Consider the following 22,291-nt stretch of genomic DNA (forward strand, 5'->3'; position numbering starts at 1 on the left):
GTCCGTACAATGCAGGTAGTATGTGGTCAATCTACGCCTGTTGTTAGATCCTGTGATTCTATTTTTATACAGACCTTTTCCTCTATGAATATAAACACAGTGATATCAAATTCCCTGCTGGTAAAACATGTGAGGTGAACTAAAGGCCTTCTCTTGTACATTTATAAATTATTCATGGACCTGAAACAAGTGTTCTGAATTGACCCCAGAGCCCATTTTCAGCGAAGAAACATTTCCTTTAACATCACAGCTGTCATAAAATGTACCACAATCTAAATAAGGATCATACACCTCACATTAAGCTAGTTCTTGAGCTACCATTGAGATAAAAAAGCATATTGATCATCGGTATGGTGAAAAAAAATCCTTAAGGTTGGCAACACCAATTACAAGAAGCTCTTCTACATTCATTACAACTACTCACTGGCAGTTCTCTGCTTGGCATCACTAATGTATCCCTCAGACTTCAGGTGTATGTGCTCTTTATGATCTGGCACTTCACAGTACAAGACTAGATGTGGACAGGTAATACCTGCCTTGTGTAAGGTTGTGTGTAAGAACATCATGCAAAGCTGTGTTAGGTTAGGGCACAGGCCATCAAGTGGACAGAGAGATTGCTTTCGAAGCTTTACACAAGTTACCTTTTCCTGATATTTTGCCTGATTTGTTTTTTCTACAATGAAAAAAGAAATTAATCTGAACACTTTATTCACACTAACAATGGTTCATATTCAATATACAGTTCCTGCTATGTAAAAAGATATGTTATGCACACATGGTGGCAGCCATTTTACCTGCTGAATGTGCATTATTAATCCAATTGCTTCTCAGTAAACCAAAAGGCAGATTTATTATGAATGCTGTATTAGCTACCTCCACTAAATGCAGGTCAAAGTACAAATATCTTAAAGTGGTTCTAAAGGCAGAGGGCCAGATCCACAAAGAAGTTACGCTGGCGTATCTATTGATACGCCGCGTAACTTCTAGTTTGCTCCGGCGTATCTTTGTTTTGTATCCACAAAACAAGATACGCCTGAAGCTGGGCTAGATCCGACTGGAGTACGTCTTAGTACGCCGTCGGATCTAAGGTGCATATTTACGCTGGCCGCTAGGTGGCATTTCCGCGTTGAGTATGCAAATTAGCTAGATAAGGCGATCCACGAACGTACGTCCGGCGCATTTTTTTACGTCGTTTCCGTAAGGCTTTTTTCGGCGTATAGTTACCCCTGCTATATGAGACGTATCCTATGTTAAGTATGGACGTCGTTCCCGCGTCAAATTTTAAAAATGTTACATTGTTTGCGTAAGTCGTTCCTGAATAGGGCTTTGCGTAGAATGACGTTCACGTCGTAAGCATTGGCTTGTTGCGGGTTAATTTCGAGCATGCGCACTGGGATACCCCCACGGACTGCGCATGCGCTGTTCAGAAAAAACTTCATTTACCTCGGGTCAAGTAAAATTAACATAAAACACGCCCACATCTTTAACATTTGAATTCTGCGCCCATACGCCAGCAGATTTACGCTACGCCGCCGTAACTTTAGAGGCAAGTGCTTTGTGAATACAGCACTTGCCTCTCAAAGTTGCGGCGGCGTAGCGTTACTACGATACGCTACGCCGGAATAAAATTACGATCCGCTATGTGGATCTGGCCCAGAATGTTTTTTTTACCTTTTTGCATTAGGATAAAAAAATCTTTCTTATCCTTACCTGAGCCCCATCTCAATTCAGCGATGTGCATGAGAGCCTTGGCTCACCCTGACTCTAAATGGACTCTCCTATCTCACTGGCTGAAACAGTAGCAGGTGACATTAGCTCCTGCTGCTGTCAATAACAGCCAGTGAGCCAATGAGGAGAGGGGGGGGGGGGGGGGGCTTGAGCCGCGACTGTGTGTGAATGGATACATAGATCAGCGGCTCGGGAGCAAGCTTTCTCTGGGAGGCACTCAGCAGGAGGGAGGGGCCTGTGAAAAACGACTGCAGAGAGCAAGTAATTTCACGTTTGTTTAATTATTTGTTAAATTATTTATTTATAAAAGTCAAGCCTTTAATTTCATTCAAAAAAGTATACTTGTCATGAGTGAAATGTAGGCTGCTGATTTTGTTCTAACAAGGCTGACTTACAGGCTGCAAGTCAGAAGTCCTTATTTGCAAAGTATAGAAGCCAGAGCCAGTATTAATGCCAACGTATGAAAGCCAGGCTTGTAAAGTAAAAAAAAAAAAAAAAAAAGAACAGGACGCCTAGTAATGCCATCACTAATATAAAACTAGCTTTAATATACTAAGTAGAGGATTCACAACACACATACTCTCACCTGTCCACCTACAATATACTAAGTAGAGGATTCACAACACACATACTCTCACCTGTCCACCTACTGAGCCATTGTGTTTTCCCCTACAAAGGCCTTAATCATGTCTCCATGAACTTAGGGCCAGGTATAGACAAAAATATTGTGCTAAAGAAGAATGTTGTCAGAATTAGTCCCAGGTACTCCGGACAGTAAATGGACAGTGGGATTTCATTGATGTATAAATAGGGAGTATAACCCTTTACATTGCATTTTCTAATAAAACGAGGAAAATCTCCCATATGAGAAATATAGTGGCAGGTTTACAGGAGACCAGGCAGAAGCAAAGCTATTGCAGTAGACATCATGGCAGGTCTACAGGAGACCTTTCAGGAGCCTTGCTACTGGAGCAAATGTCAGAAGACTTGTCAGAAGGGTCTGCCATGAAAGGATAGACCTACATTAGATGATGACACCTGGCCAGGGCTAACAGGTTGTACATATATGGTAGAGGAGGAAGATTCAATAGGGAGGTGTGATTAGGGATAGTGGGGTAGGAACCTCCTTTCCTCCATAACCATCTTAATGTATTCCTCAAGGGATTTTCCAAAGAGGATCTCGCCTTCTAAGGTATTTCCAAAAGGCACCCTTTCTCCAGTAGGGTCAGCAGACCAAGTTCTAAGCCATAAAATGCTGTGCATACGCAAAGAAAGTAAGGACGTTTTGAAGAATGGCGTCTATGCAAAATAGTAGGGCTGAGGGCAAGAGCTATAATCTAGCAGAAAGATTAGGATCTCATCAGGAGAAAGTTCTCTATTGCATTCTCCTGTCCATTTTGCCATAGTCTAGGCAAATAAACAAAGTGGCAAAAGCCAGGGCTGGACGAACCAGAGCAAAGGATGTCTTCAAAAGAGTCTCTAACTTAATCCTTAAAGAAGGGAATAACCGCAATTGGAACAGCAGATTGATTATTTAGTGCAAAAATGGCCAGGCCCACAGTGGGGACAGTCCATCCTTTTTTTATTTTTCTTCCATAGGGTAGAAAAAAATGGCAGAAGAAGTGAATAACCTCTCAGGGTTAGGACACTCATTATATAAAGCCCAGTTGGCTTGGTCAAGAGTAGGGAAAGTCATTATAGGAATGTGCCTTCTTTTTTGTTTCTACTGGAATATTTAGATGCTGTGAAGAACTAATTGTATGTAACCAGAAATGAGTATGCACTGTCAATCAATAAGCCTGCTTGCATGATGGAAAGCTTTTGCAGGCGCGCTCCCGTGATACAGCGGCGGGCATAGCCGCCGACTGTATCAATCGGCCCCGCCCCCAGCGCGCTGCGTCATCGGATGTGATATTGACAGCAGCGCCAGACAATGGCTGCGCTGCTATCAATCTGTCCAGCCTAGCCAATCAACGGGCAGGCTGGGAACCAAAGAGGATCACGAGGATGCGTGCGGGACTTTCGAGGGGTGAGAAAAGTAAAACGGGGGTTCGGGGGTGCACCGTCGGATGTTTTTTCACTTTAATGCATAGGATGCATTAAGGTGAAAAAACATTTACCTTTACAACCCCTTTAATTTCTCCACTGCTATATGTGCTCCAACTTGGAGACTTTCAGATACAGAGTAAGGACCACAGTATACAGAGGATCCTTGGAAGGGCACTGCAGCTTTCTCATATATTCGCAAATGTGTACAACTAAACCCTCGGTTTCTAACGTGAATTGGGAATTTTTTGGTTTGTGATAAGAATTTATGGCTGTTGGCACCTGCGGACAGACAATGGAAGGACGCATGTTGTGTGTCTGTGAGGGAGCCCAATTCAGAGGGTGGGTGCAGTGTCAGTATCAGAGCCTTGCTCTGAACAAGAGGAAAGCTATCACCCTGAGAGAAATCTAGGTTTGGGTTTCCTCAGAGCCTGAAATGGAATTCTCAATATTTGTCCCATGGGCTCCCACTCCCAAATGCCTGTAATCTGCCATTGCCTTGTGAGGATTTTCCCCTGCAGGAACTCACAAGTTGGATGTGGATTCATGGGGTTCAGTGTGTCCAGTTTAAAGCAATTACAATAACCCATTGGCTAACCTAAATTCTGTGGCTCTGTCTTTGATGTAGGCAACAGGTAAGACACCCATCATCTTGCGTTGCTGGAGGATGATGTTCTACTTTTTTTTCTGGAACTGGAACACACTGGAACTGTAAGCACTGGTGTGAGCTATGCCATTGAAAACCATATAACCTACTTTCCATGCATTTTTGATGCAGAAAAAACGAAGTTACTTACTGGTAACGTTCTTTCCCGTAGTCTTTCAGGACAGCCACCTGAGAGACCTTGGCTCCTCCCCTCTGTTGGAAACACCGCGCCAGCCCATAAATTTCCTCCTCCCCTGCTGGTCCTCAGTTCTTTTAGAGCACCTCCAGTTGCTGGGGAGACACAAGAAAACATGATACACATCGTTAACCATATCACAATTCCTGTAAGGAAATCTTATACATACCTTTGGGTGGGTTACCCGGCTGTCCTGAAAGACTACGGGAAAGAACGTTACCAGTAAGTAACTTCGTTTTTCCCCTAATCGTCTTTCAGGACAGCCACCTGAGAGGATAACCGAGCACTTACCCTAGGGCGGGACCACAGCTTGTAAGACCTTACGTCCAAAGGTCTGATCCTTAGCTGACCAAAGATCCACCCTATAGTGTCTTACGAAGGTGGCAAAACTGGACAATGTCGCCGCTTTACAGATCTGCTCCGGCGTTGCTCCAGCTCTCTCTGCCTGTGAGGCTGTGATACCCTCTGGGATCGGTATGCCTCCTAAACTGTAAGCTTTTTCAATGGCTTCTTTTAACCATCTAGCTATAGTGCGCCTGGTAGCTCTATGTCCTTGTCTAGCTCCAGAATGCAAAATAAATAAAGAGTCCGTTTTCCTTAAAGTTTTAGTCACTTTTAAATAATGCAAGACGCATCTCCTGACGTCTAAGCTATGGAATTTCACTTCCTGTTCTCTGGAAGGGTTCGGACAAAATGAAGGTAATATAATTTCTTGTTCTCTATGGAACCTTGAGATTACTTTAGGCAGGAATCCCGGATCCAATTTAAAAATTATACGATCTGCGAAGATCTGAAAAAAGGGGGGTCTGATTGATAGGGCCTCTAACTCACAGACCCGTCTTGCAGTGGTGATTGCCACCAAAAAGACTGCTTTTAGTGTCAGCGTCTTTAGATTGCAATCTTCCAAAGGCTCAAAAGGTTTGGCTGTCAAAGCTTGTAGTACCAAGGACAGGTCCCATTTCGGGAAGACCGAGGTTTGAATAGGTCTCTGTCGGCTCAAGGATCTGAAGAATCTGACTATCCATGGGTCAGATGCTAGCCTTTCCTCTAAGAACACTGACAGTGCGGATACTTGACCTTTTAGCGTACTAAGGCTTAGTCCTTTTTCTACTCCCTTTTGTAAAAATTCTAGGACGGCCACTGAACTCTGTGTATTAAAAGAGTTTTCTGTGCACCATTTGCCAAAGCACTTCCATACCTTTTCATAAATTTTGCGTGTCTCTAACTTTCTGCTTTTCAGTAGAGTCGCAATTAAGTGGTTTGAAAAACCCTTTGCTTTCAGCAGTTGCTCCTCAGAAACCACGCGGCCAAGTTCCACTTTTCCACTTGGGGGCAATATACTGGGCCTTGGGAGAGTAGATCCTCCTGGACTGGCAACAACCAGGGGGGTTCTATAGCTAGCTCTTTCAGTAAAGAGAACCATGGTCTCTTGGGCCAGTGAGGTGCTATGAGAATCAGGTTGGTTTTCTCTGCACGCAGTTTCCGTAATACTTGTGGAATTAATACGGGTGGAGGAAAGGCATAACATGTCCTGAAAGTCCACCTTTGTGCTAAAGCATCCACTCCTATTGCTCCGTCCTCTCTGTTTAGTGAGAAGAAGGTCTTGACCTTTTTGTTCTTCTTGGATGCGAATAAATCCACTTGAGGTGTTCCCCATTTTAGTGTGATCTGCCTGAACACCTCCTGATTTAGTTCCCAGTCGCTTTCCTTCAGCTGAGGAAATCCGCTACTGTGTTTAAATCCCCTTTTAGGTGGATTGCTGATAGCGAGAGAATATTCCTTTCTCCCCATGTCAGGATTTCTTTCGCTAATGCCCACAGGGTTCCGCTCCTTGTTCCACCCTGCTTGTTTACATAGGCAATAACTGAAGCGTTGTCGGATCTTATTTGAACATGATGTCCCTTCAGTTGTCCCTGGAAGAATTGAAGTGCAAGCCCCACTGCCTTCAACTCTTTCCAATTGGAGGATCTCCTCCTCTCTTCCCCTTTCCAAATCCCTTGGGTTACTTGGGAGCCTAGATGTGCTCCCCATCCTATCCCACTTGCGTCCGTGGTAAGGATTTGGGAAATGGGAAGTGTCCACAGCCGACCTATGGTCAAGTTTTCCACCGTCCTCCACCACCAAAGGGTTCTTTTTACCTGTGTCGGTATTCGAACCTGGGTGTCTAAGGACTCCTGCCTATGGTCCCAAACCTCTAGAAGGAACACTTGCAGTGGTCGGAAATGTAAGGCTGCCCATTGAACAGCTGGGATTGCCGATGTTAGCAGCCCCAGTGTTGACATGATCTGTCTGATGGTACATGGTGAATTCACCTGAATTGCCTTTGTTTCTTTTTGGATCTTTTCTATCTTCTCTTTGGGTAGAAAAATCCTTTGCTGTACAGAGTCTATCACGTACCCCAAGTATGTTATCTGTTGTGTGGGCTTTAGATTTGATTTTTCCACATTTATTAACCACCCTAGATCTTTCAAAAAGATCTGTGTGGTCTCGAGGTTCTTTTGCAACCTCTATGGGGTTTCTGCGAACAGCAGCAGATCGTCCAGATATGCAATGATGGAAATGCCTTGGACTCGCAAGGGTGCCAGGGCTTCCGCCAGAATCTTGGTGAAGACTCTGGGTGAGGAAGAGAGGCCGAAGGGTAAGGCCTGGAATTGTAAATGTAAGGTTCTGTTTCCCGTCTCTATCGCCAATCTCAGGAACTGTTGGTGGTCCCTGTGTATTGGAACGTGTAAGTAGGCGTCCTTTAGATCTAAGGAGACCAGGAAACAGTTTGGAGGTAGTAGGGCTTTCACTGAGTAAATTGAGTCCATTCTGAACCTCTTGTAGGTTATGGATAGGTTGAGGGGTTTTAGGTTTAAGATTGGTCTGACCTTCCCCGTGGGTTTTAGTACTCCAAAAATGTGGGAGTAGAACCCAAGTCCCCTTTCTTTTTTGGGGACCTCCACTACTACCTCTTGTTTCTTGAGATCCTCCAGGGCTCTCATTAACCCTTCGGCCTTTCTTCTGTCCTTCGGAAGTTTTGTTAAATAAAACTTTTTTGGGGGTGTTCTGGAGAATTCTAGATGATAACCTTCCTTTATGATCCTCAATATGAATCGATTGGAAGTCACCTTTTCCCACTGAGGGAGGAAGTCCCCCAGTCTTCCTCCCACTGTGAGCAATCTGTCATTTCTTATCATAGGCTTGTTCAGGAGCACGAAAAATAGCTCCTGCTTTGCCTTTCCCTCTCTGGGCCCAGGGTCTTTTCTGATTGTCTACCTTGGGTGTGAAGCGGGGGCCCTTAGGTACCCAATTAAATTTGTTCTGTCTCTTTTTGGTCTGCTGTGGCTGACTCCAGGGTGCTTTGCGTTTCAGCGGAAACGCTTTTTTCTTGTCCGCTGTATGGTCCAGCACTTTTTCTAATCCCGGCCCAAAGAGCAGGTCCCCTGTGAATGGGATGCCGCATAATTTGGTTTTAGACGCGCAGTCCCCCTGCCACGTCTTTAACCATAAGGCCCTCCTGGTTGAGTTAGCTAATGCAGACGATCTAGCTGCCATCCGTACCAGTTCAGCTGAGGCGTCTGCAATATAAGCTATGCCTCTCAACAATGTGGGAAATGAGGCTAGGATTTGGTCTTTTGCCGTCTCCTCCTCAATGTGCTCCTGAATCTGGTTCAGCCAAAATTCCATGTTCCTGGCTACCACGGTGACTGCCATTGCTGGTTTTAAACTACCCAGCGTGGAGTCCCAGGACTTTTTTAGTAATGAATCCATTTTCTTATCCATTGGTTCGGATAGAATGCCCATGTCCTCAAAGGCTAGGTCTGTGTGCCTTGAAACTTGAGAAAAGGCAGCATCCAGCTTTGGCGTTTTATTCCAAATTGAGGATGGGTCATCCGAAAATGGAAATCGTCTTTTCAAAGCTTTGGAAAAGAATGGTTTCCTTTCTGGTTCCTGCCATTCTTTTTTAATTGCTTCGATCAAGACATCATGGACTGGGAAATTTTTACTTTCCTGGTCGCCTAAACCCTCATACATTTGGTCATGCAATGATAATGGTTTTTTCTCTGTTTGAATACCCAGAGTGGCATAAATAGCTTCCAATAGGTGGTCTACATCCTCCAAGGAGAGCTTGTAGCGGGAGGGCTTCCTGGAATCACCTTCCCGAGCCTCCTCCTCTGATTCCTGTGAACCGGACACTGCGCTGTCAGGTTCCTCTTCTAGCTCCTCACTAGGAACTCTTGAAGGGCCTGCACTAGTGGAAGGTCTTACTCCCGGGACTGATGTTGTTGCCTGTACAGGAGGAGCTGACTGAAGCTGCGGGATCTGGAAGTTTTCAAAAACTGTTTTGAATGACCCAAAGGTATTAGAAAGTTCTTTAACTGATGATGCCAAATCACTTTGTTCCGCAGTGTGCTCCTGTACTAACTTATCAATACAGTCGCTACAAATAGCCTTTTTCCATGACTCCCTAAGTGTGACTTTACAGGATGGACATCTTTTCTTTGTACTGTGGGTATTCTTGTCTTTGTCAGTTTTCTGAAAGACACAAGCGAAAAATATATACCCCATGATTAGTACCGTAGCCTTCCCCCTGCTCACGGCAGGTGCGCAGTGTCTTCATATGGGCTTACCACACTAGGGGCCCTATGAATCACCCTCTGACACTGAGGGGTTAACCCACCTCCCCCTCCCTATTACCCTGGGGGGTGTAGAGGGATGGTAGGCTATTTTTTAGGAGAGGGGAAATCCACCCTAGGTTCCCCTTACCTTGCTGTGGCTGGAGCTGGTCTCTGCTGGAGCAACATCTTTCCCCTCTGCTTCCGACATGTCTGTGTCACCAGCGCCGCGTGTGCTGTCTCTACAGCGTCTATGCAGCTCCCTCCAGCCATTGCCTGGCTCCGTTTTTGAGTTTCGCGCCCGGAACCGGAAGCCGCGAACCCGGAAGTACCCGCCCCCGTGCCTGAATGACGTCACCCGCCATCGGCTCCGAGCGGTCCTAGTACACAGCGTGGCTTGCGCGTCTGGAATCCCCATTCCTCCGGCAGCCACACACGCTGGTCTAGGACGCTGGCTGTAACTCCTCACACCGCACTCGGTGCATACAAAAAACCGGAGCCCCCCCCGACTTACACCTGCGCTCAGGGATGTGAGGGTGGCTCCCTTTCAGGTTAGTACCTGTCTCTTTTGTCCAGAGAGCCCCTGCTCCCTTTCAGGACCGTCTTGCCTGAGCCTCCCTTGGCTCTCCTGGCTTGTTCCTATGGTGTCTCCCCTCTGGAGGAAACACAAATAACTGAGGACCAGCAGGGGAGGAGGAAATTTATGGGCTGGCGCGGTGTTTCCAACAGAGGGGAGGAGCCAAGGTCTCTCAGGTGGCTGTCCTGAAAGACGATTAGGGGAAAAAAACACACTGGACTGCATGTGATGTGAACTGGCCCTGAATTATCCCATAGCCAGTCTTCAAAGGTCATGAGTCCCCCTGGTTGCTAAAGTCACAATGCATTTAAATTTTTTTTGTGAGGGCCAGTTCACACCATAGAAATGCAGTCCAGATGCATTTCTGCATGCTCGTTTTTTGTGCATTTTTGATGCATTCCAGTGCTTTTTTCCCCCCTTCTTCTTTTTTCTTAACTTTAAATAAGGACAAGTGTGTTCTCATGTGCGTTTTGTGCATTCCGGTGTGTTTTTGATGCATTTTACAGCGTTTCAGTACAGCATGTTCTACTTTTTTTTACTGGAACTGGAACGCACTGGAACTGCAAGCACTGGTGTGAACTATGCCATTGAAAACCATATAACATACTTTCCATGCAATCTGATGTAGAAAGAAAAAAAACACACTGGACTGCATGTGGTGTGAACTGGCCCTCAGTCTTATTAAAAAAAATATATATATATATATTTGACTGATATTTTGTCGGTACATATTTTGTTTTTTTAATTATACATTGGTATCATTTTAGGGATGCACTATTAAGCTACCATTAAGAAATATTGGATGTACATTTTCATGCTACTTTACTACCAAATCACAATGTCTCAACGAGAATCAAAGTTATGCTCACTTTTTAAGGTATCTGAATATACTACCATTGTAAAGGCCAATTCTTTCTAAGTATAAAAAACAGCAGCCACTACTGAACTAGTTGGCACACATAAAATCTACAGCCCTTTATAATTATAAATGACAAAACATTGTCATGACTGGAAAATGTTCACCTCTCTACTGAAGTGAGGGAAAGGCAGTGGCACCATACCGCTGCCGAGATTGTGCAGGAGAACATTGGAAATTTGTTGTAGCATTTTTCAGGGCTTAGATGTGGTTTCAGTAATCAGCCAGTACAGAAATATTGAAGCTGTGCCATTATAGACTTTCTTTCAAAAGGTGAATGTTCCAGAGCCATCAACTTCATCCTTATTTGAGTGCCTATTGAGTCACTGACCTGGAATGAGCATTTGTCAGAAGCTGCAGCTTTACTGGTCACATTCTAGTTCTCCATATGCTGGGGAAAGAAGCAGCTTTCCCCTCTTTTTTTTCTCTATTATCAGTACATACACAAGCATCATCATTTTCTACTAAGCCAGGTAAGAACCAAGAAAATAGCTAATGTTTTACACAAAAAAAGGTGTCTCAACAGAGAGGTAATACCTCGTACACGCGGCCGGACTTTCCGAGAAAAAAAGTCAGATGGGCTTTTTTTCCTCGGAAAGTCTGGCTGTGTGTAGCCTCCATCTGACTTTTTTTGTCGGATGTCCGACGGACCTTAGATAGAGAATGTGTTCCCTTTCTGTCCGTCAGACTTCCGACGGGCTCACAGTGGACTTTTGCATGGTCAAAAGTCCAGCCATGTGTACGAGCCATTAGGGTGCCAAAAGTTGTGTGCCTACAGGCTTCTGTAATGAAAAGCTGGCCCTGCACACAAGTAACTTCCTAGACAGTGAAGAAAATATTGTATCAGGATGATGGCCAACAACCATGCAAGTTGCCAAAGGCAAACTCTGGATTTCTATTCAGGCAAAACCATACTTCAACCTGCTACTGGGGACCTATAAACAAATGGATCACAATAATGGTCCACTTACGTTTGTAGATTTCCAGGGGAGGACAAGGATCTCTCTTCTTTCCTGCTTCCATCAAACGGATTCCCAAAAGATCGCTTCCTAAGCATCGTTTTTACCAATATCTGTGAGGGCATAATGAACATTTTAAAAGGTTTTAATACTGTAAACAGAGCTTTTCTTATCATTTTCTAATGAGCGTTATGCCACATACTATATGTACAGTATTACCCATATCAGTTACTCTCATATACTGTATTTATTGGCGTATAAAACTCACTTTATTACACTGAAAATAGAGGGTAAACTGTGCCTGCGTGTTATACGCAGGGGGCTGTGGAAAGTTTTTTTCCTGAAACTTCCCTCTAGTTAGGGTGCGTGTTATACGCCTGTGCATGTTATACGCCGATAAATATGGGAATTCAAACACAATGCTAATATACTGGCGAGGCTACGACTGAGTACAGCATCTTATTTAACATTGTACACATTTCAATAAATGATTATCAATGAATATAATTTTAAAATAGATCTAAACCCTAAGAGGCGATTCATATTTAAGCACTGCAGTAACGCACACGTAATTTCAATGCACAGTTAGGGCATTGCATGGCTATTCATTTTCAATGGTATTCTAACACATTAAAGGAATGCACTTGCATTGCATCACACAGTAACATACTACCAAGAGTCGTGGTGCGCGGCATAGAAAAAACTGTGTAGGTCTGATGTTTGGTGCGTTGATAGCCTTATTATTTATTAGGAAGAGGGCAAGGATGGAGATGGAGATGAACCCTACGTGCTTTCTCTACAATAGATATACATAGAAAGATAAAATAGGGAATAAAACAGTTGTTGCTGGTACAAAACAACTAGGTTTCAAAGAGACAATACAAAATGTAAGAGTTATGGATGTGGAGGTATGCTCAGCATATGTTGCAGGAGACCTGGAAATGTCATTGGGCTCAGTAATAAATGGACCAGCGTCTCTATACTATCATGATTGCTTTGTCAGAACTGGTAATCAAGTATGGATGACATAAGTAATCATCATGGACAGCAACCTGACATTTGCCAAAAAGGCCAGTGTTAATGTAAGGATTTGTGGGCTGCTGTTAGAAAGCTCATGTAAAGTAAACCTTCATTCAAAAATGTTTCTTTATAATTTTGGATTGAGTAGGGAAGGGTTAAAAACACATTTGTTTTGCTGTATGTGCCATTGTGGAGATTTTCCGGGGACATGATCCATGAGAGTAAAGCTGAATGTACACAAGAGCCCTTCTATAATACTGACAAAAAAACAGAAGTGTACTTCCTTTTATCTATTAGGCTGCTTTCACACTGGGGCTGCGGGCGTTGATGGTAAAACGCTGCTAGTTTTAGCAGTGCTTTACCGTCATTTTAGCTGTGCTATACGGCCGCTAGCGGCGCACCTTTAACCCCCGCTAGCGGCTGAATAAAGGGTTAAATGTGCCCGTGTATCGCCGCTGCCGGCAGCGGTGCCCATTCATTCCAATGGGCAGGAGCAGTGTATATACCGCTCCTTCACCGCCCCAGAGATGCTGCTTGCAGGATATTTTTTTAACGTTCTGCTAGCGCATCGCCCCAGTGTGAAAGCACTCAGCCTTTCACACTGCAACTGCAGGGGAGATGTTTTTAAGGCGCTTTACAGGCACTATTTTTAGCCCAAAAGTGCCTGAAAAACTTCCCAGTGTGAGCCTAGGTTCACACTGCTGCGAATTCAAAATCGCGGTAAAATGCGCGATTTTACCGCGATTTCGCCCGCAATTTAATGTAAATCGCGGCCCAAAATCGCAAAAAGTAGTGCAGGAACTACTTTTTGAAATCGCAGATGCAGCGTCGCACTGATTAGGACAGTGCCATTGCCGACAATTGCCGCCGATTTGAGATGCGATTTGACATGTCAAATCGCATCTCAAATCGTTCCAAATCGTACCCAGTGTGAACCAGGGCTGAAAGAGGTCTTATACAGAACTGGGGAAAAGAAAATAGTGCACTAGTCACTATGGGCAATAACTCTACTACTACATTTTTTTCATTATTATATAGTATTTATATAGGGCCAGTTTATGCAGCGCTTTACAACTTGAGGGTAGACAGTACAAACACAATACACTTTAATACACAAGGAATCAGAGGGCCCTGCTCATTAGTGCTTACTATCTAAGAGGGAGGGTCAAGAGATACAGGAGGTAATAACTGTGGGGGGTGTGCTGATGGAGAAAATAAATGTACAGTTGTTAGATGGGGACCAGATAGGCTTCTCTGAAGTGATGACTTATCAGGGAGATAGTCGGACAGATTGGGGTAGAGCATTCCAGAAGATAGGAGAGGCTCAGAAGAAGTCCTGGAGGAGAGCATGGGAGGGGGTGACAAGGGAGATAGAGAGCAGGAGGTCTTGGGAGGAGTGATGCCTTAACCCCTGCTGAGTGATATGAACTGTATATCAAACAAGCTGTGCAGTGTGGCCTGATTAAGGCTGGCCATACATTATACAATTTTGATTTACATTTACCAAAACCATACCTAAACACTTTCAAGATGTATGCAATCTGGCAGGCCCATGCACTACGTAGTTTAGGGTAAATCTAAAGGAAACAGGTTGGCCAAACAATATACGATTTTCTTATTCTGATGCCGCGTACACACGACTGTTTTTAATGTCATGGAAAAAAAGAAGTTTTTCTCGATGTGATTCTTGTCAAGCCTGCCTTGCATACAAAAAAATGCTCGAGCAAAGCACGGTGACGTACAACGGCACTATAAAGGGGAAGTTCCATTCGAATGGCGCTACACTTTGGGCTGATTGTGCAAATTTCCCATCTCATAACTTGCTTGTGAGCATGCACGTTTTTTTTCCCAAGTCGTTAAAGCTTACACACGACCATTTTTCACGACGAGAAAAACGACGACGTGAAAAACATAGAGAAAAAATAGGTTCTAAATTTTTAATGCCCATTTTCTCGTCTAGAAAAATGCTCTGGGGCCTACACACAATCGTTTTTAATGACCAATTTAAAAAATAGAATTTTTCTCGTCATGAAAAACGGTCGTGTGTACGCGGCATAACAGTGAACAGGAGACAATGCAAACAATAATAGCACAAAGCAGTCTGTAGACATACCACTGTAGCCAAGCTGGGGATGTGCTTTACTGAGTTCTCCACTTCTTCCTCAGTGACCTCTATCAGAGTGCAGTTCTCATCCTCACTTGGAAGAGGCTCTGCGCCATGCTTGGTGACCCATGGGTGCAGCTTAAAATAGAAAAAGATGTAGCATTTAAGCATTGTAAAAATAACACACTATAAATACTTGTAGGGCTTTAACATTTACCTGGCATGCATGCACAGAAACTTGTACATATGTTTAAGATGTATAGCTTTACCATGTTTTATTTTATTACACATGTCCAAAATACAATTTTTTTTTTATGTAATTCCTTTATTTTTCAAAAGAAAGTTACAGTCAAAAGCAAAGCTATGCAATAATAACAATATCACAGACAGATAATACAGAAAGGGTCTCATAAGCAAAGTCAGACAAACATGCCCAGCGCTGCACATTAGTTGGTCATGAAAGAAAAGACTATCACTGTTGCAAAGATAATGGACAGTGCATCACACTGGGGTGCCCAGCAAGCAATCATATGAAAGACCCAGGACATATGTACTTAAATGCAAAAACAGTATAGAAAGATATAATAAAGTTAAGGAACTTAAAATGAGAACTTTTTAAACTTAACGGGAGATAGTACTTGAAGGTCCTGTAGGGTCAATGTTTGCCTGGAGACTTCAGGGTAGATCCGAATCATGGCTCTGTCAAAGTCAATGGGGCCCCTTGACCAAGCCAACAGGATCTCTTTTTTGATAGCGAAAAAATGCACCCTACAGATCGCGTCTCGTGGTAGGTCCGAAGGAGCACGGCCATGGGAGGCGCCCTGGGACCCAGCACTCTGAGGACCTTGTCCAGCTTTAGCTCCGAAGTAGGAGGTTTGCCCAGGACCTGGTTTAAAATGGCTATCAATGTGGTGCGTAGGTCCGGGCCCATAGTAGCCTCCGGAATGCTGCGAAGTCGCAGATTATTGCGTCTACTTTAATTTTCCCCACCATCAAGCGGCAGTTGGACTTCAACACGATGGCGGCGAAAGGCCTGTTGTTCCTTCTCCAGGGTGGTGATGCGGGCATCTGTGGCACTTGTGAATGACTCCAGGTCCGTCACCTGCTTCTCAACAGTGTCCACCTGATGGCAGAGGTCATGGAGCTCCCGTGTGAGGGCATTCACAATTGAGGCAGCCATGGCCTGGAGGTCTTCTTTGGTAGGCAGTCCAGCAACAATGTCCCAGAGTGCCTACCTGACCTCACCATGCTCTCCAATGCAGGCTGTGAATCTGAGCAGGCAGGCCTGGGAATAATATAGGGGAGTGTGGCCGATCCCTGGAAAGGTGTGAGAGAGAGTCCCCAGCCGCTGCCTGTGTGCCTCTCTTACTGTTGCGAATAGTGGCGGTGCTTTCCGGAGTGTATCGCAGTGGGGCCATCTTGGCTGGAGCCATGGGAGAAGAGACAGCGTGCTGCCACAAAAAATAATGGGTGATCTCTGGTCCCCTCAGCTCCCCAGTGGCCAGTGGGCGTTTACAGTCCCCCGGCATTAAAGAAAGGCTCGCCTGATCAATCCGACGGGTGATTACCAGTCTCAGCCCCAGTCAGCATGTCCCCACGCTGCCATCAATAAGCCACCCCCCAATTGTTAGGATTTGAATGAAAACTCGAATAATGAACAACAAAAATATAATGAGGCTCCCTGCAGGTTTAAGTCATAATGCACTAGTATGCACTGCATATTAGCACATTATGACAGCCATACCTACACACAGAGCCCTGCAGCACAGTGCTGTCACAGCTCCCGAAGCTTCTATCTTCACCTGGTCTTCCTTCCAGGTTCGCGGGCACCGGTACAGCACATGTATGCCATCCCTTCAGAGCGCATGTGCCAGTGACTTCACTAGCTGTATCCCGTACAAACAGTGCAAGTTTAGGAGATATTCACTCTACCTACAGGTAAGCCTTATTATAGGCTTATCTGTAGGTACAGGTTAAAAAGTGGACCTCCACTTTAAGCTAGTCACAGATGGCTCAAGAGGGACAAGCCGAATTTCGATCCATCTATACATGGTACTGTTCGAGAGCAGTCAATCTACTGATTGACTGCTCATGAATGGGCTTGCTGGAAAGTTTTAGTTTGACCAGTGCTGCAGCCAATAGACTGCAACACTGGTCAGTGTATTCTGACAGCACAGAAGTCCAGCTGACTCAGCTGTCATAGTACAATGACACAACAGGGAGGGTCCCTGCATTCACCTCAAATGTGTGATGGGGGAATATGGCCAGGGTCATCTATCTTTATATATCGTTTTTGGTCTGTTAACTATACTATTGAAATTGTTTTATTATATCTACCGTATTTATCGGTGTATAACACGCACGGGGGTATAACACGCACCCTAACTTTAAGGGGGAAGTTTCAGGAAAAAAACGTTCCACAACCCTCTGTGTATAACACGCAGGCACAGTTTACCCTCTATTTTCAGGGTAAAAAAGTGAGTGTTATACGCCAATAAATACAGTATTTGAAAAGTGCAAAAATACTTGTTGATCTTGCCAAAAATGTTGATGTCTGATAAATTCCTGTGCTCTCAGCCTGTGATGTTCATGTGAACTACAGGATCCCACTCATCTATGTTATGGACAAGAGTACAGTGAGCGTAGAGATACCAGGACCGGAAGTACATTACTGGCAGAGTCACCATGTGGAATTAAAGGAGACAAGCCTGAAAAAAGAAAAAGAAAGCAGCCACCACATTTAAGGTAAGCTAAAATATATTAACATTTTTGGGTTTTGCTTTAAACACACAGCTAGTTTCCTTAGCAACATTTTTGACAAAAGGAAGAAATGTTTATTCTAGATGTGATACTAACCACCTCAGCTCCTTTATCTCTATGCCCCTTATCTATTCAAACGTTTACATTTCCTCAGGGGCCAATTATTTCTGCAATCATTCTTTTCTTCCTATTGTCTTGTAAAAATAATTTTAGTCTCTGAGCTATCTAAAGACATAAAAAGGTAGTTCATAGTTTTAAATAAGATAACTGTGTATAAAAATTTTTTTTTTTTTCTTCTGAGAGTTGTACTGTTTTTAATGACACTCAAATTAAATTCTGATAAAAAGCTTGGTATGTAATTTACATATGAAATAAAGGACCTTTTTAAACATTCTGTTTTTTAAATTCAATGTGATGCAAAAAAAGCAAACAAACCACAGCATAAAAAAAGTTTAAGAAATGAATCAAGAAAAAAAAAAGGAAAAATTACATTATGTGCAGAACAAAATACACTCCGTTGATCTGTACACAGAAGAACAGGTCTAACTACAATGTAACACTAACAATGTTACAACATTTTTAACAAAGAGCCTCCAAACATAATTAGCCACTTGCATTTACATAGCAGCTGTCTGCAGTTCAGCAGCAGAGAGTGGGACCAGGTGGCCAAACTGACTGTTGGTCCTGGTGACTCTGTGGAGTAAAAGCAGCTGCGGTAAGAAAAGATTATTCTAGGGTGTACCATGTACAAGTGGTTTGTTATAAGGTATACTGTTTTAGTATACTGGGATATCTGAAGTATCATTTATGAATTGGCTCACTGGTTACAGCTCAGCTTTGAAATGCATGCACACGTCAGTTGCATGTGTAATCCTCTCCTTGCTATACAGGCAGTTCCTGGGTTACAAACACGATAGGTTCTGTAGGTTTGAAAGAGAAAGTACCACTCCAAACCTCCAATCCCCTGTGATAGGTGAAGCAGGACGCAATGAAAGAGAAAGTACCGCTCTTTTATTATAGATGCGCTAAACGACAAATGTCATTACCAGTTATTCAACAACTATGTTTATTAATATAACAATTTTAACATTACATTATTTTTAATTTTCTTTAATTGAACGTAATCTTCTTTGATCAGACTGAAAATTCGACGCTGTCCCGACGTCCATACTTAACATTGCGTACGCCTCATAGAGGCAGGGGTAACGTTACGCCGAAAAAAGCCTTACGTAAACGATGTCAAAAAATGCGCCGGGCGGACGTACATTTGAGGATCGGCGTATCTAGCTAATTTGCATACTCGACGCGGAAGCACCACCTAGTGGCCAGCGTAAATATGCACCTTAGATCCGACGGCGTACTAAGACGTACATCAGTCGGATCTAGCCCAGATTCAGGCGTATCTTGTTTTGTGGATACAAAACAAAGATACGACTGCGCATCGTAGAACTTACGCGGCGTATCAATAGATACGCCGCTGTAAGTTCTTTGTGGATCTGGCCCATTAAGTATTTTTATAGAACAGGGATATGCAATTAGCGGACCTCCAGCTGTTGCAGAACTACAAGTCCATGAGGCATAGCAAGACTGACAGCCACAAGCATGACACCCAGAGGCAGAGGCATGATGGAACTTGTAGTTTTGCAACAGCTGGAGGTCCGCTAATTGCATATCCCTGTTATAGACCCTCCTTTATCCTTATTTTTACTTTTTAATGTATTTGTAGTTTAATCTTGTATTGTGTGATTTAGTTTATATTGTTTACTACACAGGTGCTTTCTGACCTTGAAGTGTGCTGGATCCAATTATGTGTCTACTTAACGTTGTGAACAATAGCTTAGATTGGTGGAGAATAATCCTATGTTCCCTTTATATACACACTTTGGTTCCTACACACTCCAGCTATGAGTAAGCATCGAATAATAATGTGAAACGTGTCAGCCATTGATCCCTGCATGTATACTTTCTGTCACTGATTGCTTTTGGATTGTTTTGGATTACTTTTTTGGATTTTATCTCCTGGAACAGAGTGCGGCAGTCCAGGATGTCTTTTCTCTCCACAGGTTCTGTAGGTTTGTTCTTAGGTTGAGTTCGTATGTAAGTTGAAACAGGTATATTTAAGTGTAAAAATGTTTAAGTTATTTGATAACATAGGGAAGGGTTAACACCCCAGTACAGTTTGTTTTGCTGTCTGTAACCCTGTTCTGAAGATTTCACCTCAGTTTCTGTCCCTGTGACAATGGGTTTTTGGACATTTTGGGTTGTTGTGGAAATAAGGATTGGTGATAAAGCTTCAGTGGAGACACCTTTTTCCCATGATAACTCTATTGGCGCGTACACACGATCATTTTTCAGCATGAAAAAAAAACTTTGTTTTTCAGGATGTTGAAAAAAACAAAATGTTTCCAACTTCATCATTAAAACGGCGTTGCCCACACACCATCGTTTTGAAAAATGATCTAGCAAAGCACGTACGACGGCACTTTAAAGGGGAAGTTGCATTCGCCTTTGGGCTGCTTTAGCTGATTATCCATTATGAACGGTAGTTTTACCAGAATGAGCGCTCCCGTCTAATAACTTCCTTCTAAACATGCGCAGGTTTTTAACATCGCTTTAGCCCACACACGATCATTTTTTACAACCCGAAAAACGACATTGTTTAAAACGACGTTAAAAAATGCAGCATGTTCAATTTTTTTTTTTTTTCGTTTTTCAGAACCTGAAAAATGATGTGAAGTCCACACACGATCATTTAAAATTACATTTTATAAAAACAACGTTTTTTTTTCATGCCGAAAAATGATCGTGTGTACGCGGCATAAAGCAGGAAAACTGCCAGAAAAGCTTTTGGTCAGGAAAACCGAACGTGTGTATGTTTCCTCGCAGTTTTCCCGACAGGAATACAGCCAGGAATCCCGTCTGGAAAATAGAGAACCTGCTCTCTATTTTCCTGTCAGGATTCCCAGCGTTTTTTTTCCCGCCAGATCTACTACTTTCCTATGGGAAACACTGCGAGGCAGTGCCGATGGAGCATACACACAGCCGGGATTCCCGACCAAAGCCTCTTGGCAGTTTTCCTGCCGGGTTCTCGGCTTTCCCCTCGGTTTTCTCTGCAGACTTTTTACCGCTGAGAAAACCGAGCGTGTGTACAGGGCTTTACAGGAGTGAATTTCCTTCCTAGGGGTAGATTTCCTCTCACTTCCTGTTTCCTCCTAGTTTGTGGGTATGAGTCGTATGTAAGTCGGATGTTTGCAACTCAGGGACTGCCTGCATATGGGATTAGGAACATGTTGCAGCACCTCTATATGAATAAATAACGGAGATGAACATTAAGCTCACCTTTATATCAGGTACAGTAAGCCTAGATTCTGGGGTTTTATCCAGCATCCTAACAATTAGATCCCTTAGGTCATCTGATATTTCTGGCCTGTTAAAAAAAAAAAAAAAGATTAGTAAAAGCTGTTGTTGAGTTTTTTAATTACTGTACAGTAACCCTGGCATGTAACATGGGCTTTGGGGATGCTTTGTAGATGCTGTAAATAACATTTAGGGGAATCCAGAAAGTCCCCAATGACAGTTTATAGTTCTGTTTGAACTACCTGCATTTAATTCAGACTAGCATTTGCACCAGTGTTGGTAATGTGCAGCAAATTCAGGTAGTGCACAGCAGTGGGCAGATTTGAAAGCCAACATTGGACTGAGTAGCAATTATGGATACGCCCACTCCCATGCACTGTCAAAAGTGGAACAGACCTGATGGGGAATTAGTCTATCAGTTCTCCATTAGCCTCCTCCCACCACTAGTATAATGCCTGGTACACACGATACGTTTTTTTATCACTCACCCCAGCAGGCTGATTGAAAAAAAAAAAAAAAAAACGGAGGAGGTCACTGTACCAACGATGATAGTACAGCGATCTCCCTGCTGTGCTAATGTACTGTGACAGGGGGATCACCCCCCCCCCCCTTCCCTAGACTATGACTAAATCGAAATTTGATGTCAAAATGAACACTGATGATGATTAACGTGGCTTCTGATTTTCCAGTTGCAAGACCAGCTTCTGTTGGACGAGGAGCAGTATACACCAGCTGAAAGTCGGCCGGTAACTGCCAAACTGACTGTTTTTGGTCAGTGAGCACCCAGCTTAGAACTCGCCAAGTGCCGATCAGTGTGACGGGCACAGCACAGTAGCCGTGGGGGGTATGGTGGGAGTGAGTGCACTAGAAAAGGAGTGTGGATATTCCTTCCTCAGTGCAGACACGGACAAATTCATATACCAGGTACATAAATTGTTTGAGTATGAAACCAATTCTCTCTATAGCCGGTCCTAGTATGTATGTATGTTATACATATGCCTCCGTCAATGCCACACCTCTATGATTAAGCCCCGGTGGGTGGGGTGAAACATGTCAGGGGCGTGGCCTGAGGAGTGACATTGATTGAGGCTTTAACATGTATTCATCCATACTAGGACTGGCTATGGGGAGCGGCGGATTCATGCTCAAATGTTCATTGCTCACTGGATGAGTTTTTTTACGCTTGCATCCCTGCCATCCTGAGTGTCAACGGGGCTCTACACCTTAGCCTAGAGCGGCACCACAAAGCACCAATGGCCTTAATATAGATACATGAATTGGCTCTCTACGATAAACTTTATGAATACCCCCGATTGTCTATGTGATGCTCACAATAACCAATCAGATCAGTTTCTACTTGTATTACTAGTATTTTCCTTACTGT

The 22,291-nt window shown here is 43.6% G+C and overlaps 1 protein-coding gene across 3 annotated transcripts in view; it reads right to left on the reverse strand.

Annotated features, from left to right (window-relative positions):
• CAMKK2 (calcium/calmodulin dependent protein kinase kinase 2) overlaps positions 1–22,291 on the reverse strand; it is a 188,661-nt gene that overhangs the window by 11,435 nt on the left and 154,935 nt on the right. For 2 of the 3 annotated variants that reach the window (XM_040346824.1, XM_040346842.1), the window contains exons 13-15: positions 20,890–20,977; positions 14,800–14,928; positions 11,679–11,779 (exon numbers count right to left, since the gene is read on the reverse strand). In XM_040346824.1, the coding sequence (XP_040202758.1) occupies positions 11,679–11,779; positions 14,800–14,928; positions 20,890–20,977 (318 nt within the window). Of the gene's footprint in view, positions 1–641; positions 674–11,678; positions 11,780–14,799; positions 14,929–20,889; positions 20,978–22,291 lie in introns of all 3 variants that reach the window. The other variant, XM_040346832.1, reaches the window with a different exon arrangement.

This window comes from Rana temporaria, chromosome 1 (genome assembly GCF_905171775.1).
Source record: "Rana temporaria chromosome 1, aRanTem1.1, whole genome shotgun sequence".
NCBI lineage: Eukaryota > Metazoa > Chordata > Amphibia > Anura > Ranidae > Rana > Rana temporaria.